At 33.8% G+C, this 20,852-nt stretch overlaps 1 protein-coding gene across 1 annotated transcript in view; it reads left to right on the top strand.

The window, feature by feature from the left end:
• The window catches only part of RasGAP1 (Ras GTPase activating protein 1), a 155,947-nt gene that overhangs the window by 32,403 nt on the left and 102,692 nt on the right, over nt 1–20,852 (top strand). The window contains exons 6-8 of the mRNA XM_090385731.1: nt 1,699–1,775; nt 4,407–4,511; nt 6,869–7,019. Coding sequence (XP_090241857.1) covers nt 1,699–1,775; nt 4,407–4,511; nt 6,869–7,019 — 333 coding nt within the window. The remainder of the gene's footprint in view (nt 1–1,698; nt 1,776–4,406; nt 4,512–6,868; nt 7,020–20,852) is intronic.

The following is a 20,852-nucleotide window of genomic DNA, read 5'->3' as shown; positions in this document are numbered from 1 at the left end:
AATTATGTTTTTTATATGATCGAAGATTTCAGTAAAGGCGAAACACATTTCCCCGTAATAACGTAAAAAAACGACACAATTCCAGCTATCGGTATTTTCACGAATGCAATAACATCAAGTTTACTACTCATTTACAATTGCTTGCACTAACAGAAAAGCTCAATAAACTGGAAAGTGCAAATTGTTTTTATTGTTTTATGGTTGTGACCTCCAGAAATATGCTTTAGAAAAATATCACAAATGCATTCAAAATTGATTCTTATAACAGAACTTATGATAACGATGAAAGTGTAGTGTATTTTAATGATTTGAATTGGTAACTAATACAATTTACATTATAAAATGATCTTTTAGAAAGATAAATAGCTTAGCTATATAGCTAAGGGTCTTGGAACAAATTACCAAAAAACAATGTGTTATTGGGTTCACATTACAATATTTTCACGATATGATGGTGTCTCTGGAATGGATTAATATCGTACAGTGCAGTACACTGTATTGTATAGCTATGTGCGTGGTTTGAAATGTGGTATTTATGAATGTTTTAGATTCATTTTTTGCAATTAATGTTCGTATTTTCAATTTTGTTGATACTTGATATTTGGAAAAAAAAAAATCTCGTAAACCCGGGAACTCATAAAGTGGGAACTGCCTGTATATCTTATCATTGGTTTAGGTTTACACAGTGCCTACTTATTCACCAATGAGACACAAAGAAAGGTCTAACCTGTGGTATGAATAATGGCATACACTTTTTAAATAAATAGCAATATGCTTCTCCATTGGAGTAGTGCAATAGGAGGCAGCTTGTGGTGAAGGGCCTCCACAGTATAAGATTGAAGCAGCTAAGTAGCAAACCTAGTTTGCTTATTGCCACATACAAAATGAGGCCCTGCCCTACTTCAACAATAATGTTTTTGACTAAAGTTAATAGCAGTACATAGGGCTTCTTTAGGTAAACAGAATAAGGTTGATCTCCCATAATTAGTGATTTTGAAAAAGGAGACTTTTTTTGTCTTCTTTATGACTTTTTTTAAACATAACTGTAATAAATTATTTCATTACAGTAATTATGATTTTTTTTACTTTATGAAATTTCAGACTTGTAATAGAGTAAGATTTAAGATGCAAATCATTTCTAGATAAATACCATTAAATTTATACATTGCAAAATTTGATTATAAATAAATATTTTAGAACCAAAAAAATGAAAGTTTATATAAAGATAAAATTGGAAAATTTGACACATCTTGTGAAATAAATACTTGTTAGATATTGCATCTGTTGTGTGTTATTTGCAGGGTGAAACAAATGCTTATAGACAAACGAACTACTAGAAAAAAATTGTTTTATATATTTTGTGTTTTTAAAAGTACATTTTTGGGATGTGTAATTAATTTTTTACTTTTTAAACTTAATTTTATTCTTTTTTAAAAATTCCACCTTGTTTATTCTTATGAAATGCCAAATTTCTAATCATTAACTATATGAATTCTCTCCCCCTCCCAGATCATTTATTATTGAACTGTTTCAAAATACTTATCTGGACACTAACAAAGCGCACACACACACACACATGCACTGTTAAGCTGACCATTGTTCTATTGAGGATCAGATTCATGTTTTCTCTTACTAGAGAGCTTCTGAATACAACTTTTTCTTAAAATTGTTTATCTTTAATTTTTTTTATTTAAATAGTTGCCAGCTAAAGGCCAGAATCATGATAGGGATGTTCTTAGGACCTTGGAGGAAGATATAGGAACTGCAGAAATCAGGTAATTTTCCTTCCTGCACATAGTTTATTGGATTTTTTATTTATAAACATTATTTTTTTTAAGTGTAATGTCAGTTTATTCACAAGGCTTGAAACACCTGATTGGAACACCTTGCACCTGTTTTTCTCCCATTTATACAATAATTGGCTAATAAATAAGCCTGATAATAATGAAACATCTCTTAGCACTCCCACAGTAGTCGTAAATAAAAAAAAATAAAAAAAAATGGACAACTACTGAAGCATAGGTTAAAATGCTGAAGTTTGATAAGCTGGAACTTTTGCTATAAAATTTTAGGTTTGTAAAGTTTTTAGGTAAATAAAATCTTAGGTATGTATTTTTGGTTTGCTTTTGTGTTATTTCTATTAGCACAATAGAAAACTGTAGTAAACAAAAAAATCGTACTTCTAGTTGTACAGGGTGATTCAAAATTTATGCACTGCAATTATAAGTGTTTGTATTAGTATTAGTGAAATTATACTTGGAAGCAAGATTATGTAACACTAAGCAAAAAATAAATAAAATAAATCAAATTTAAATCAAAAAATAAAAGTAACCAATGTCACCTTTCTCCTATAATATTATCTATTTCTTTCAAATATTTATCCAGTCCCTCTGTAAACTTGTTAATCTCCACAACAGTAGGTGGAAGTTTGTTCCAATAGTCAGTTACTCTTTGGCTAAAGGAAAATTTTCAAACATCTAGTCTATAATAATCCCCTCTCATTTTAAATATATGCCCCCTTGTCTGTTTTACGTGACTAAGCATAAAAATTTTTGTGGCATTTAGTTTACTTAAATTTTTCCTGGCCTTAAATACTTTGATCAGGTTGCCCCATTAATACTTGATTTCCAAACATTTTGGCTTGCGCCGACCGGGCTAGCCGGGTGGGCAAAGTGCTTGCCTGGCAACCCACAGGTCGCGGGTTCGATTCCCGCCTCGGGCTTGGATCAAAGTACTGCAAAAACCTTGGGAGGTGCATTATGGCCACAGATGCCTATGCGCCAACAACTACCAAAAAAAAAAAAAAAAAAAAAATTTTGGCTTGCAAAACTCAAGTATTTTTCTTGATATGAATCTTTGTGTCCTTAGTCTATCTCATTGCTCTATTCTCTATACCCTTTCCAACAGGTCCACATCTTTACTAAAATGGGGTCTCCAAGCCTGTATGCAGTGTTCAAGATGCCTAACCATTGTTTTATGCAATGGAATAATTACTTCTTTATTTCTAATGGCAAAATTCCCAGATGGTAAACTCCTGTTATAGTGCTTTTGAAGTGACTCATCCAAAAGAGCACTTTAAATGGGAAGCATTATAAGTAAGATCTCCCCTTCTTTTTTGAGGCTATTTTTCTTCAATATTTTTATAGATAACATTGATTTTTTTTTTGTGTTGTGTTTATGATGCAATGGTTTAAATTAAGTTGAAAACCTGTACTATTCAAAAAAATAAGAATAGTACTTAATGTACTATTTTTCCTTTTTTGACACCTTCAACCATTTTTTACATAAAAAGAATGAAAATTTTTTTGAAAGATTTTATTACAACAAAACTGAATATCGTGAGTATTACTGTATAAACGTGATAAATATAATTTTAACATAGTAATAGTGATGTCATTTATGAAATTTATTCAAACACATTATTTATTAGATAATAAATTTATAAATTAGATTATTAATTTATTTATTTGAAGTGTATTGAATACATGCATACGCAAAAGACAGTAATACTTTACCAGCAAGGAAAGTGGATGAATAATTTGGAATTTATAAAAAGCTGAGGTGAATGTGCAAATGCAACGATGAATTTGACACTCAGTTGTAAATTGAGACCTACCTATCTTCAAAGATTTGAGTTAAATATGAAATGTCACATTGCACCTGGAACAATTTTTATGAAATAAACAGACTGCATGATAAACAATTCTTAGAATTTAATCTCTGTCATTTCTTTCTAAGAGCCAAAAATCAGAGGAAGGAGGGTTATATCCAGGTTTATTCCTTTTTGGGACTTTAAAAAAATGTGATATAAGCAGGAAAGAATTTAAATGGTAGTTCTATAGCATATTAAGAAATGTGGGATATCACAATAAGTGAGTATTATAACAGGAGTTTTTATCATTGCAAAACCCTATCTGCTGTCCTAGCAGCCTGTCTACACTGTTCAGAAAACTTTGTATCATATTGTATAGTTATTATTTCCAAGTCCTTTTTCATTTTCTACAATCTTGAGTTTGGTGGTGCCCAAGTGATATATTACTTTAGGAAATTATGGGGTAATTAAAAAGTTATGTCTGTCATGACTTAATTGATAATGGTTTTTCACCCTACAAACTGATAAAATGACTTTTAAGACATGTGATTTATAGATGCAATTCACAAGATGCATCATGGTTTGATTTGCCTTCAAAGAAAACAAAAACAGTTAAGAACAGTGTATCCTTAGGATTTGTAAAATCAAATCACTTGGGATACCATTGTTTTAAAAACAGTTTTTCTGAAAATGTTGCTATTTTTTAATAATTTGCTGAATTGGTTTGTGTTTAAATTTAAAATAAATTTTCTTCTGTTAAATACAATTTTTAAAACCATAATAATGAGAAAATTTTTTTCTAAACTTTTTTCAGGATATCACTTATGCATGATTCTAGTAGTGTTTGGGGTAATGTGTTCCTAGGAGAGGTAAAGATTCCTCTTCAAGAGTTAAATCTCATCAAAGGCCATGATGCATGGTATGTTTTAATACTGAAGTGTGTTTTAAGTGAATTATCCATATAGTTATAATTACCCATTATAACTTGTAATTTTGCTAGTATGAGTGTTGTGAAATAGCTGAACAAATAGCATTTTGTATACCCATTTAAGCATGGTAAACTAACCCAGGGCTCACTTCAAAGGAATCTTCCATTTCAGTTCATTATTTTATGGGCACTGGATAATGGACTAAAGTGCTTCCCATCTTACATTCTCTAAATTGGTTGTTCATTTGAAACAAATGTTATTATCAAAACCTTACAACATTTTATATAAAAAATTGATGCCCTCATTTTTGATATTAAGTCTTGAAGAAGTATATCTAGAGAAGGTTCTATATTAAAACTCATATTTTATATATTAACTATGTTAAAAATTCCTTAAAAACTTTTTAGCTTTATTATTATGTAACTAATCATGCAGACCCCTCTCCACTTCTCCATTCCTTAACCCTGTCCTTAGTATGTATGTGAATATACATCTTTTGTATGCGGAACTAAGTACGTATGTATTTATATTTTCAAGGTTGTTTCAAATAATGCATTCATTAAATGTACAAATTGCCTTTAAGTTTTCTAGCACATGTCGCTATCTTTTATTTGTTTCCAACTAATAGAAGGCATGACTTATAACAGATGACAATGTGAAAATAGTTTTGAAAATCTGAATAGGGGGATCACACTTGTTAGCCTTTGCCTGATTTGTTTTTAAGCAAGCTAAAATTGAAGAAACTCAGGTCCATGAGCTGAAGAAATTGAATCAAAGTGATATATAAATAGATGTAGATATTATTTCTAAAAAAATAGTACTGATGAGTTTATTTTATGATTTTTAAAAAATTTTAGAATTTTTATACAAATTTTTAAAAATTCTGATTTTATTATAATTTTATTCTATATTGGGCAATTAAGTCAAAATAAAACAAATTAATATTTAAAAGCATTTATGTTTAAGGTTTTCATGTTTTTACAAAACTTCAAAATTCCACAAATGAGCTCACTCCACAGAGCTGGTACCTAGTGGAAAACTGACTCTCCCCCAAGCCTGTACACACACATTTGGCAAACCCCATCCTGAAAGAGGTAAAAGGAGACTAGAAATTCAAAATAACTTTCAGCAGTGAATTTATTGGTGAGGTAAAGAAAGTCAATACGAGAACCATGGCAAACATCGGGAAACTTAACCGACAAACTCGTTTCTCACTACAGCAGTTTCTCCCTGCATTCTCGGTAAACAGATGGTGTGTGTGTGTTATTGGCAGTGGCAATAGAAGTTAATAATGATGTATTGATTAGTTTTTTCTCATTATTAAAAGCAGATTATTGGAGTTCATTAGTGGTAATGCCTTCGTGGCTGAAATTTACTTACGGTTACACCCTCCAGACTGCCTCAGTCTTGGGATGTTTATCCTCCCCCTTCTTGCTGTTTTAAAATAGTGAAACGATTTTATTATTTTAAAACAACAGGAGGGGGGAGGATAAACACCTTAAGATTGAGGCAGTCTGGAGAGTGTACCCGTAAGTAAATTTCAGCCCATTCAGGAACATCAATAATCTGCTTTTAATAATGAGAAAAAAAAAAACTAATTAATACACCGTTATCGACTTCTACCGCCACTACCGATAACATGCACCATCTGCTTACTGAGAATGCAGGGAGAAACTGCGGTAGTGGGAAAAGAGCTTGTCTGGTAAGTTTGCCGTGGTTGTCGTGTTGGTTTTCTTTACCTTAGCCAATTTATTATTTATAATTATTTATAATTATGTCTATGTAGTGTATACCTGTAAAATTTTTTTCATTATTTTCTGTAGTTGTAATTTTATTTTGGATGTATTTTGTACAACTGTAGAAAAAATCTAAAATTGCTATGTTTATCATTGAATTTTTTTTCAAAATATTTTATACAACATTTTTACATCATTTTATAAATCATTAAATCATGTTTGATCAGAAGGAAAAATAATTGAGTGGTTTGTTATTATTAAATATTAAATTATTATTAAATAACAAACATGATTATTTCGAAACAAATGCACATAACCCTGGGGACCATGGTCAGCATAAACTTATAGAATTCTTGGGATGAATATTAAACATGAACATTTTATTTTTTTGGTACCAAAATGTACTGTCATTATTATAAGATTCTAATATGAGACAGAAAACATCCTTTATGTGAACACGCATGCCCAAGGCACAACATTTTTTATATCCATTAGCCTTAAAAGAGTCTCTACCACTTTCAGATTAATAAAAATAACTAATACTGATTTTATACCAAACTATATTTTATGCAATTAATATTCTTTTATTAATTCTCTCTTCTTTTATTTAGGTACTTTCTTCGACCGAGGGATAGCACAAGAACACATAAAACTGATTTAGGATCTCTAAGATTAAAACTGTATTATACTTCTGATCATGTTTTTTCTAGTCAATTTTATGATCCACTGAGAAATTTGATTATTAAGTCTCCAGATGTTGAGGTATGTATCTCCTGTCATTTTCGGGTAATTTTAATTTATATAATGATACAAGAATTATGCCATTCTTACAGATTGTAGTCATATAAAGAGAATAGTAAAAATATTGTTGTGAGAGGAGATTAGTCACATTTGTGTCATCTTCTTATCCTTTTCATGTTTCATATTTGGCTGTACATGCTTGATAACTAATACATGTCCCACAACATTTCCTGAGATGTGAATTAGGATATCAGTGACCAAAGCAGTAATTCCCAACTCCTAGATATGAGTGATCCTAATTCGCAGATATGAGAAATGTTTTAATTGCAAATGTGTGTGATCAAGTCTTTAGAATACTATCTTAAATATTATTATTTGTAGGTGCAGTAACATCAAGACTGAGTTGCTGAATTCCAAAGTAGTCATAGGGTTACCAAATATTAACCTAAGGCTGGATGACCTGTTAGTGTCAACCACCAAAACTTTGATACTGTTTATGGTCTGATTTTGAAACTCATCAGATTGGTGTTACAATACATAGGAAAGTTGCTAAAGATATCATGTGAATTAATCCTTCAGATTGTCAGGAGCAACAATGCATAGCACACACTTCTTAATTAGACCGGGGTTCGAGCCTGTGACCACCAAATACGGAGGATGCGGAAAGGTCAGGGAATGACCACTGTATATCCCCAGAGCAATATGGCCTTAGTTGCTAATACTCCTAACAACCTTCAGATTGTGTACAAAGAATTGAGTTTAAAAAAAAAAATTTCAGCAAAATAGGCAACAAAATATATTACAAAAAGACAAGTTTGTTCACATTTGTTTTGAAATGCTAAAAAACATTCATAATGTAAAAGGTTGTGGTAGATTTTTTTTATGTTCACAACTTTTAGCAGCTAATAACAAGCACACATGTAAATGTTTCTCTTTTTTTTTTTTTTTTCCCCCTTTCTGATCTGCAGTGTGCACTATATAAAACAATGTGATTTTCAATTAATTGAAATTGGGTGAGTACGTGGTACTCAATAGCAAATCATATTAATACAAAGAAAGACACTGTTATACTAGACTAAGAATCAGACATACCAATATTACGCACTCTTTCTTGTTGTGAGCAGAACCACCATGATGCCAGACTTGTGACACTATCCAGTCAGCCCAACGCATATTAATAGACTGTCCTCTTTATGCAAATGAATGCAAACAAGCCTTCAAAGATACTTATAGGACACATCACACCTAACGGATCTTTTGAATGGTAGAGATGACTTCACAGATGTTTTCACCTTCCTTAAAGCTCTTAATTTATACCATCTCCTATAAGGAAATAAACATAAGCAACAGACTAACCCAATGAAGTACATACAAATTAGGTTAAAAGGAACAATTTAAATCCAAAGTAAATACCTCTGAAACACATATCAAATGAACTGGCGCATTATGACCCATGTAGTCCATGTGCCACTAAACCCCAATACAAACCAAACCAAACTGTTATACTACATGCAAGTGGTTAGGAGCACTTATTGATATGGTTACAAGAGAACAAGATAAGTACCACAATATGAGTATTTTTTTTTTTAATTATTATTTCATGAAAACCGAAGCATTTGATACTGTGCATAAAGTCAGATATGAAGTTTTCTGAGCAGTGCAGATGGTCTGCAACAGTAGCTCACAGTGTATTGTTAATGATATACAGGATTTTTTCTAGCAGAGATAAGGAGTTGATTATCCCCTTGTATAAGGCAATGGTCAGGCCTCACCTTGAGTACTGTATACAGATCTGGAGGCCTCATTTTAAGAAAGATGTAGAGCTGCTGGAATGAGTACAGAGAAGGGCAACAAGATTAGTGAATGAAACAAAGGGTTACTCTTATGAAGAAAGGCTTAAGTTTTGCAAATTACGGTGTCTGGAGACTAGGCACCTGCAAGGTGATCTGATTGAGGTGTATAAGGCCTTGAATGGTTTGAGCATGCTCAGTGCTGATGGGATTCTTCCTATTGCTCAGAATAATCGCTCGAGAGGGCATAAATTCAAATAGAGGAAAGATGTAGGATAGATGTGCGGACGTTTGCCTTTAGCCAGTGGGTGGTTAATTGCTGGAACAAACTGCCATCTGTCATTGTAGAAGTTGATAGACACCTCTGTAGCCAGGTGGGAAGGAGCAGCAGTGCATAGCACACGCTTCTTGATTAGACTGGGGTTCGAGCCCGTCACCACCAAATATGGAGGATGCGGAAAGGTCAGGGAATGACCACCGCATATCTCGGAGCGATATGGCCTTAGTTGCTAATGCTCCTAAAAACCAAATAACAAACAAACAACAAACAGAAGTTGATAGATTAAATAGACAAATATTTGGAGCAAGTGGATGGGTGAAATGAGAAGGATATATTTTTTTTTTTGGCTGATGCTGTATAAGCTTGCTTTCTTGCATCATATATCTTTACTAATGCTAAGTCATGTCATGTCATGTTTAGAAGAAGAGTGGTTGAACGCTGAGAAGACAGAAGATAGTTGTTGACATTAGGTTGTAATTTTTGGGAAATATGTGAAGGAAGGTTGTTCCAGAAAACATAAAAAAAGTAGAATGAATAAATGAGGAAGAGGAAAAATTGGTTCTGCGAGTTTAAAGTTTGACAGTGAATGGGTGCTCATTGCTTTTGGCACTTGATGTGAATTGCAGCATCTTTTGGTTTGGAAGAGAGTGGGAAATTGCATATACCAATTCAGAAGAAGTGCCCATGAAAATGTCTACAGAAAGAGCATGCAACAGAAACAGGATGTCTGTGAGACAGAGTGGAGACCTCTTGAATGGAGCCAAGGAGTTTAAGAACATTTAACAAGGTGATGCTTCATTAAAAAAAAAAACAACAACAACTGAGTCTAAATGCATTAAGTCTAAAGAGAATAACAAAATGAAATATTAATCAAAAAAGAAATAATAGCAAAAAATGAAATTACAATTTACAATAATAAAACTAAAAACAAAATAAAATTTAAAGTTTATTATTATTAATAATGGGAAAAAAAGCACTTCCCATTCATCCTCTGTAATAGTTTGTCTAGTTTTTCCTTGAATTTATTCAAACTACCCACTTCTACAACACCAGATGGAAGCCTGTTCCAACAATCAAATACCTGCTGAAGGCAAATCTTCACACCTCTATCCTGCAACCATCCTCTCTCAATGTGAATTTATGCCCCCTTATCTGTATCTGAGCAAAAGGAACAATTCCATCAGTATTAAGCTTACTTGATCCATTCAAAGCCTAAACACTTTCGTTGCTGGCTTCACTGACCATGTTTTTGACCCTGGATTAAAAACCATGGGATTGAGTCAATCTGGATTGGGGAGGGCAGAAACATTTTTAGGCTTCTCTCTCACTATGGCTGAATTAGTCAGCCACTGGCAAAGGTTGCTTGACAAAAATGTTAACTTTTTCTTCTGTCAAATTAGAAGAGAAAGTTCTTAAAGTTAAGTAGTTTTAGTAGTCAAGCAGATTAAAAACCCCATACTGCATATTTGTCATGATGCAGTGAATGTGTTAACCACCTCAGTCAAATCTCATAGGTGCCTGGCACCTATGAGACCTGACAGCTTTTACTTGAGGGAGTGCCCCTCTTCATGTTTATGGGTGATGACATAGGAATAGCAACCCACCCATGTTACTGTTAAAGTTCTTGGATGGACTGGGAAAATCAGCCAAGGCTTCTGGCTTCCACAAAATCCTCCAGATGCTGCAGTTTGCGGAACTGAAACCCTTCTTGGTATGAGCAACCCTTTGTACCTCTCACCAATCTCAATGCCCTTTTCTGCACCTGTTCCAGCAGCTCTATGTCCTTCCTAAAATGAGGCTTCCAGACCTGTATGCAGTACTCAAGATGGGATCTAACCATTGCCTTGTACAATGGGATATTTACCTACTTATTCCTGCTGGAAAACTTCCAGTATATCGTTGGCAAGACCCATGAGCTGTCCTGACAGTCTGTCTGCACTAAGAAAACTTCATATCTGACTGCACAGTTACTCCCATGTTTTTTTTCATTCTCACTACCTTGAGTATCACTGTATAGATGGTACATTAATCTGGGATTACTGCTGCCTACATACAGTGTTTGTCAATGTTAAACTTCAGTTGCCATTTCTCAACCCATCTGCCTAATTTTTCTAGATTGTGTTGCAGTAGCATGCCCTTATTATTGTCATTAACTACCCTGCCAACTTTTCTTTCATTAGTATCATTTTACAATTATTCAATTATCAGTTTATGATTATATTCCCCACTAAAATTGGAGTTGTAGGAGCTTTTGTCCTTTGAGCTCTGAAGGTTTGTGAGAATCAGCCTACAACTTGAATTCTTGACCGCATACTTAGCTACATGTGAAAGATACAAAACTAAATATAATGTGTATCCCAACTATCTCATTGAAAAAAATCAAAGGGGACATCATCCTCAAGTTTCAGACACCCCCAGCAGATCTTTGTCCTCTAACAATCATCTCTTCATTCTTTTCATTTTCAGGCCTCAGCAGCACGATAACAAAAAAAGCCAAAGAACACATCATTCCCACCGTCTATACTGAGATCAGTTCCCTTAAACAGTTGAACTGACCACAAATGTTGGATAACCCCAGTGGCCCCTGCATGCTTATTGCAATATTTGTGCAACTTCATATATGTGGGTGAGTCCTACAAGAGACTTCATACCAGGGTTGAGGATTACACTTCAACGATGAAAAGTTTGGATCAAAAAAAAAAAAGGAAAAAGAAAACAAAAGAAACTGCATCATCCTATGTACTCTGCAGAAAGTCTTGCAACTTCTAGAATGCAGCTATCCTCTCTATTGAGGTCTTTCAAGGAAATTTCTTCATCTAGTGCTTTAGAGTTTCATCAATAACAAGAAAGGAGTAGACTTTAGCCTTAGTTACTTCAGTCTTTTTCAGAAGTTCATCATGGGCAACACATGAAGAGACAAATTTAAATTGAAAACAGATTGATGCAGGATAGAAGTGCCAGAATTTGTTTTCAGCTAGAGAGTGATTGATTGTTGGAACAAACTTCCATCTGGCATTGTGGAAGGAAGGGGGGGGGGTACTTTAAATAAATTTAAGGAAGAATTAGACAAATTATTAGAGAGGATGGATTGATGAGTTGGGTAGTTTATTTCTTTAGCTGCTGCTATATAAAGTTGCTTTCTTGCATCAGTTGCCACTGCAAACATCAAAAGATGCTATGCAGTGGCATCCAAGACCACTCAAGTCTGGGCCACTCTACAACTAAATGTTAGACCTGTCCTACACATCTATCACAACATGGTGGGAACCACTCAACTATGCACACCTTCTCAGCTAACTATAAATGCCATGAATGACTCCATGTTCTCACTTCATACAGCATATAAAGTGATCCAGTAATACACATCTGTACAGATTCAGGTACTTTTTCCACAATCCAGACATCCAGAACCACAGCTACTACCTTTGAATGAGACCAGTAATTCCCTCAAAGAACAGCCCCTGGGACTGCTAAAAAAAAATGTCATGAAAAATCTACCCTGGTTTGATTTTATGTAGTTTATTTATTTTTTTTTTACAGAATTATTCATTTATTTGTTGTATGTATAACCCAGGAGGTCCCCTTTAATTTTCACTTAAGTTTTGTACCTCTCTTTTTCCCTCTCCCCCTGCCATCATAACTTAGCCTGTTTCTAGTTCTCCACATCCTAACCTTGCCTTTTAGGGGATCAGTGCTGATTCCTTGTTAATTTTCTCCAAAGGTGTATTTTCCTTATAGTGGGTTTGACATTTGTTACTCTTTTGGGGAAATCCTGGGTTTCAGTTCCATCAGATCCTACAACCAAATTATAATTAAATGACCATAAACAATACAGTACAAAGGGAAATTAAATTAACCAGCAAGAGCCAATACCCACCCGGAGAAATATATCAACATAGGTTTGTTGGTTTGTTCTACTTGTTGAAATTTACATTTCGTATTTTAATTTCTTTGTGTTGTTTGTGGAGGTATCTTTAAAGTACTCTTCAACTGAGTAATTATCTAATTCCAGACAGAGTACATATTCTTTTTGCTCATGAATTACTCCATGTCCTCACTTCATGCAGCATATAAAGTGACCCAGTAATGCACATTTGTATAGATAATACATGATAAAAAGGAGTCTGGCCCAAAATCCCGACAGTATCTACTACAGTAAAATCTCGTTAATACAAACTCGTTTTATACAAAGTACTCGTTTATATGAAGCACATACCATTCCCCTGCCAAAAGATAGGCTTTTCTATGTAAATATATTCATTTATTACAAAATTCGGTTAATATGTATTACAAAGTTCTTTTTCATCCCGTGAGAAATAAATATTGTAATTTGGTATGTTTAATACAAATTTTGGCAGAACGGTCCGATTATTGCCCCTATTATTGCCTCTGGCCACCAGGCTCCCTACTTCCCAAAGGATGGCACTGACTTGTCAGAAATTAGTTTTGTGTAAACAAAAGCAGTTTATGGTAGTTACAATGTCAAGTGCACTCTGAAAAACATCTTTCTGAAGGATGAATTGTTAAATTAACAAAAGAATAAAAGGTTTTCTAAATTGTTTACATGCACTCCCTCCCTCCCTCTCCACGGGAATAAGGTCAGTTGAAATTGTTACCCCAGTTCAGAGAGTTTTCATACCATATACAGCAATCTAGTTTTTGTGCCATTTTATCTGAGCTGATGTCTTTTTTTTTTTTGAACTTGTGTCTTTAAATTAATTTAAAATTTGTTTATATTAAATCTTATGTAGTAGTGTTAGGGCGAAAAAACGTAAACGGATGGAATTAAGCCTGGAAATTAAACTAAAAATTATACAAGAAGCTGATAGGATGGAAAGAAGCAAAACGGACATTGCAAAAGAATACAACATCCCTTTACCCACAATACTGAAAAACCAAAAAATACTTGAAGAAGTGCGTGACACTGGAGCAGTGATGAAAAACAGGAAACAAATTCATGGTGCAAAACACAAGGAGCTTGAAACAAAATTTTTCAAGTGGTACCAACAAATGCCTGCATCAATTTGCCAATATCAGATCTGATTTTGCAAGAAAAGGCAAATTATCTAGCTCAGCAACATGGAATTAGCAGCTTCAAATGCAGCAGTAGCTGGCTCCAAAGATTTAAAGACAGGAATAACCTGGTTTCGCGAAATGTTTGCAGTGAGTCTGGATTAGTCGACAAAGAAAAGGCTACCGATTGGTTGTGTTCCGTATGGTCCATTCTTGAAAAATATGAGGCAAAGGATATTTTTAATCTTGACGAGACAGGTTTATTTTATAATTTGCTGCCAAACAAAACATTTGCTGTTTGAGGAGAGTCTTGTCATGGTGGAAAATTTAGTAAACAAAGACTCACTGTTCTGTTATGCTGCAATTGAGATGACTGCCATCTCAATTGCAGCATAATAGAACAATGAACAAAACTAGAACTAAACTACACCCATTTGTGATTGGTAAGTTTTCCAAGCCAAGAAGTTTTAAAGCAGTTAACCAACTTCCCTGTGATTATGAGACCAAAATAAGTGCTTGGCTTACTGTCAAAATTTTTCAGTCTTGGTTATCAAAAGTGGACAGAAGAATGGCTTCAGAAAAAAAAAAAAAGGAACATTTTAATGATTCTAGATCGTTGTACAGCACATTCTGCCGAGACACTTACGTTGACAAATATATGGCTGTTGTTTTTACCCCCAATACCACCAGTTTAATGCAACCACTGGATCAAGGCATTATTTATAACCTCAAGAGAGCATACAGAGCCCACCTGATAAGGTACTTGATCCACAACATAGAAGGAGGGAACATTTTGCAGCCAAATTGGAATGTCTAGGATGCTATCCGTAATCTTGTTATTGCTTGAAACAGTATTGCATCAAGTATAATAATCAACTGCTTCAGAAAGAGTGGCTTTGGAGAGAATATCATCGAAAAACATGACCCAGCAGACGAATGTGATAGCAACATTGAGGAATTTGAAGGAGCATATGGATTTTGTTGGCGAATTTGAATACTTTGTGAAGGTGGATGATGAAGTTGCTACCAATGCAACGCCAACACCAGAAGAACTGCTGAGCACCAAACAAAATGATGTTTTTTTTACTAGTGAAAGTGAAGAAGTGCCCACACTGCCATCTAAAAAAGATGTCCAAAATGCATTGAACATAATAGAAAATGTTGGCCTGCAGTAATGTCGATAAAGAAACAACTATTGCATTTGATAATGTCTGTGCTGTAGTTAAAAATGCATATAGGACAAAAACTGTGCAAACAACATTGGATTCTTTCTTTAAATTAGATTAATTTATTAAAAAATTAATGGTTTGTATGTCTCCTTTTATATTAAGATTGTAATTCTTTTACTGTGATTCTAAAATATTGTATGTATCAAAATATATACTGTACAATATTTTCATTTCCGTTAATTGCTTTTTTCTTTAAAAAATATGTGATTCCTATTACTGTATTGTTAGACAAGGTTTTTATTGTATTTTATTTTTATTATTTTATTTTATTAATTTAAAATAATTTATTTTTGATATTATTATTATTTATATTATTATTATTCTTAGATATACAGTATGTACCCCAAAAAAAAAAAAAAAACCTGTAAAATTTTGGCACTTTTGGGGGACCTCATCACTACAAACCTCGTTATTACAAAACGTGAAAATTTAAGTCCCTTGAACTTTGTATTAACGAGATTCCACTGTATATGGTAAAATATGAATATAATTCTATATATTTATTAGTTTTTTAGTAAGTAAAAATTTACCTTATTAGATTAATTTTGTAGAAAGAATATAAAAAATAACAAAAATTTTAATGACAAATACCTCTCTCAATTTGAAAATCATGTTTTCTGTTACAGAAACAGTTTTAAAATACGATCAGCAAATAAAAACGGCTTAATTAATTTTAAGTCAGTTTTTATATTAACTGACCTTTATTATATTGCATTTAATTGGTAATTTTTCGAGTAGAATTTTGGTATTTGTATATGGCGTTTGAGTGATAACTATAAGTATAGCATTGAAATGCCAAAGATAAAAAACTTGAAATAAGAATACTTTCAGAATATGGAAATTTAGAGTAATGTATTTTGGCAGTTGCGTTGTTTGTTTGTTATTTAGCTTTTTAGGAGCATTAGCAACTAAGGCCATATTGCTCCGAGGATATGCGGTGGTCGTTCCCTGACCTTTTGCGTCCTCCATATTTGGTGGTCACGGGCTCGAACCCCGGTCTAATCAAGAAGCGTGTGCTATGAACTGGTGCTCCCGCCCACCTGGCTAGAGCAGCAGTGCACCAGCAGTTGCATAATATTTGTCTTAAATATCATTAGCATAATCATCATCATCATCATTACTAAAACTGTAATTATACAGGTATTTGTTATTAGCTGTACTTTCACGAATTTCTTTGACAAGTACATTAGGCATGACCATGGACACCTGCAGGATATTTTGAAAGAGGTAACAGGGAAAAAATATCCCCTGGGAAAAATGTCCCATTTTCTTCTTATTATTATTATAATCTTAAATTATAAGAGGAAACCTCCTACCCTTTTAGTAGGACTGTTGATTCTCTCTACACTCAATCGTGAATGATTATAATATGAATCTACCCCACGCGCATAGTCATAATCAAATTAAAATAGCTATTAATTAAAATCATCATGCCTTCAATTCTCATATCATGCCAAGCGAATCGGAAAGAGTTATGGAAGGATGGCAGCCACCAACCCCCCCAAAAAACTAACCAACATCGCATGTCACCATGAGAATTGAAAAACAATTGTTGCAAAAATCTAAAAACCACGAAACAAATAAATATCCATTAATTCACTCACAATTTAAACTTTAAAACCATTTTATAACTTCTTTTAAGAGACCAACTTATTTGGTTTGTTACCGTGTTCACAAGAAGTACAAAAGTGATTCCAAATGATATCCCCCCGCCCCCGTTTTATATAAAAAATTATTGAAACCTGACACGATTATTTATATAGACCAATGTATGAATTACTATTCATGTGTGTGCGGAAGCATCCACGAGTCCAAAATATTATAAGGTCTGTGTATATTAATAGAGTCAACATTTAATCTCATTTATAAAAAAAAAAAAAATGGTCAAGTGCAGCCATTATCAACCCACTGCAGGATGGAAGCCTCCTCAACAATTCATGCTGAGGGAAATGGACCATAATCTGCCACGCTGGTCCAGTGCGGGTTGGCAGATCGCAGTCAGGGGCTTGAACCCCGGTCTACTCAAAGAGCGTGTGCTACTGCACTCGCGCTCCTGACCACTCGGCTACGGAGGCCAATTATAATGTTTCAGCAATTAATAATTTTAAATATTCCCGCTGTTTATTAAGAACTTTCGATTCATTAAAAAGGAATACATGTCCATCAGTGATTGCATGAAATGCAAGCTCAGAGGCACCCATCCTACCTGCCTTAACTGATGCCACATGCTGCTATATCCTTACCGAAAGTAAATTTTGGGTCGAGCCAATATAAGCAGAATTGCACCCACTACAGGAAATATTGTAAACAATATTGTGAGCTTCCATGGTAGGAACCACATACGCCCTATGTTTCAAGATGGCATGGAGCTTACTCATGGGTTGTGCAACAATCTTAAATTCAGTGTTCTTAAATATGTTAATAAATTGTCTATACCAATGCTGTATATACGGAACTTTAATAAAATGTTTATGATCCACCCTGTCATTTGTTGTACCTGTCTCCAATTTATATTTCATCTGTTGACTAATCTGCATAATGGTACCTAATAAATAACCCCTATTTAAAAATCTTTTTGTCAGTTCCGTAAGCTCATCCAATAAGGATTCTTGAATAGAGCTGTATCTATATGCATTATGAAACTGATTAAAAATAATGCTCCTTTTATATGTGTAAGAATGGTAGCTCAAATTGTGAAAAAATTTCTCAGTATTCATTGGTTTCCTATAAATTTTAAAAAATATGTTTTCATTAACCCTGGTTAAAGTAAAATTTAGAAAATTTACGGATTTGTGCTGGGGGATTTCCATTTCTAGAGTGAACTTAAGTAGAGTATGAATGTTATTAAATGTATCCAGGACATTCTGTACAATATGTTTATTAGTAATTATTAAGATGTCATCAAGATATCTACCGTAAAACATTATATTTGGGAGACGTGCCGTTAAGTATACTTGCTCTCTCTTATTCAGATAAATTTCAGCAACCAATCCACTCAAGTTAAGCCCCCCATTGGTAACCCGAATATCTGCTTGTATATTTCATCTTGGAAATTAATATAATCGGTTTGTACAAGAAATTTAATCAAATAAAATATTTCATTCCTAGGTAAATTTGACTTGTTTAAGCAAATTGCATGATCATTGATAAGGTCCCATGTTGCGTCAAGGGCATATTCTACATGTACATTGGTGTACAAGGAAACAACATCTAAAGAGAATAATTCATCATCTCCATTTCTCGTTTTTTGTTTTAATTGGTTAAATAACATCTCCGAATTCTTTAGACTAAACTTTAATGTTAAACGCAAAGGTTTAATGATGTTGTAAAGGTACGCTGCAAGTGGTGCAAAAACTGTGTTTCTGTAAGAAACGATAGGTCTTAATAGGATATCCTATTTTATGAAGTTTAACCTGTCTGAAAAGAGTTGGTACTGCTTTAGTCCTAACTTTAAGGGATTTTAAAATGGCCATTGAAATATAGTCTTTTTTTTTCTGTACTCAGTTAACTATTCATAGTCACTTTTGATTTGAATTATTATTATTATAATAAGAAGAATGGGATTTTTAGAGTCTGCAGTGGGAGAGGAAAGAAGTCTTCTATTTACAACAAAAGTAAATATTCAACACCGATTATGTGCTCAATATTGGATTATGGATGGTATGCTTAAAGCCGTGCCCACAATTTTTTTATAAATTATATACAATACATGTACCTGTCAATAATGAAAATTATTGAATTCTTCCCTTAGTTTGTGTTGACGACAAATAAGAGTGAAAAAAATTATAAACGTTTGTTTCAAGATATGACTTTGCCGAAGAAAATGAAATTGAATTGAAACCACAGACCATATTAACTGACCTGGAATTAACTGCAATAAATGTCTCCAACGGTGCGTTCCCTAACGTGTCTAATAAGATCTGTTTTTTTTCACCTGGGACAGTGTGTTTGGAGAAAAATTCAAGCAAGTGGACTGGCATCTTAGTACGGCACCAATGAAGAATTTTGTTTGCTGCTTTGACATTAGTGTGCCTTGGCATTTATTCCTTCTGGTGGTGAGATACCATAAGCATTTAATGTTCTGAAGCCACATTTACCGAGGGAAGCTAGTAATGTGAGTGATAGAGTGGTTTGAAGACAATTATATATATGGAAGAATTAAATGGTATATTAGCATTAGCATTAGTAGAGGCATTTGATGTAAGAAAGCAAGCTTATGCAGCATCAGCCAAAAAAAAAATAAAGTAAAATAAATAAATAAAAAATAACCACTTCCACTTCATCCCTCTGTTCGTTCGAAATACCTGTCCAGCTGAGCCTTAAACTTATTTAGGCTATCAACTTCACGACAAGGGATGGAAGTCTGTTCCACCTACCAACCACCCGCTGGCTAAAGGCAAATTTCCGCACATCTATCCTACATCTGTCTTTCCTCAATTTGAATTTATGCCCTCTCAGGTGATTATTCTGAGCATATGCATAATGGTACGATAATTTGCACTCCACCTTTTTTTATTTCCACCAACATTATGGTCCATATACGATTCCATTCATCTGGGAATTCCACGCACCCAAAACAGTGTTGAAGCTTGGCATAGAAGATGGAAGCATATAGTTGGACGAGCACATATTGGCATATATAGGATCATCGAGGAATTTCAGAAAGAACAGCAACAGGTTGATAACCAGGCAGAATGTATACTTCGTGATGAATCCTGTCCAAAACGCAAGGAGACTATGGTCGAGAGAGAAATGAGAATAATGACGGTTGTGGACAATCGTGAAAATAGATCTGTGATGGATTACCTTTGCGGTATTGTGCACAATGTATATATAAAGCATATACTATATATATATAAAGTGTGTGTTGTTTATTCATTAATATGACATAAAATATTAGCATTATCATTTACTGTTTGCATAACTGCAATGTACATGTTCCATGCATTCAAATAAAATTTTAATGTTTTAGCGGTCGTTTTGATTACATGAAAAACATTTTTTATCACAAAGAGTTTCTGAGATATGGACTCTAACTTTGTTTTTTTAAATACAATCGGTATGTCAGGATTTTGGGCAGCACCAGATAAAAAGACCACACAAAAGCTCTGTGCCATATGAACTGATGCACTATGATCTTAGTAGTCTATGTCAAAAACCTCCAAAACAACAACAACGTATACACTATATTGCTAAAAGTAACTGTAGACCGGCATGTCAAAGGATGTTTTTTATATAATATTTAATAATATATCTGCCTTCCTCTGGCCTTCATTATATGCTTAACCTCGTCGGTAGACACTGAATTAATTTTTGTTAATGAGGCAGTATTTTTCTGTTCCTCCTTCAACAGGTCAGTTCAGGTGCTGATTGCAGGTGTGTTGTCCTGGACTGGACTTAAGCTGATGTTCCAGTTAAAGGCATTCAGTGAGGTTAAGGCCTGAGCTTTAGGCAGGCTATTGAGGCTTTTGCATGCCTATGTTCTTCAAACCAAATCACTACAGGCAGTATGACATTGTGCATAGCCTGTAGGAAGGGTGGA

The sequence above is a fragment of the Mastigoproctus giganteus genome, chromosome 1 (genome assembly GCF_048544385.1).
Source record: "Mastigoproctus giganteus isolate SK-2022 chromosome 1, ASM4854438v1, whole genome shotgun sequence".
Taxonomy (NCBI): Eukaryota; Metazoa; Arthropoda; class Arachnida; order Uropygi; family Thelyphonidae; genus Mastigoproctus; species Mastigoproctus giganteus.
The sequence above is the reverse complement of the archived record's forward strand: the minus strand, read 5'-3'. Positions and strand labels throughout refer to the sequence as shown.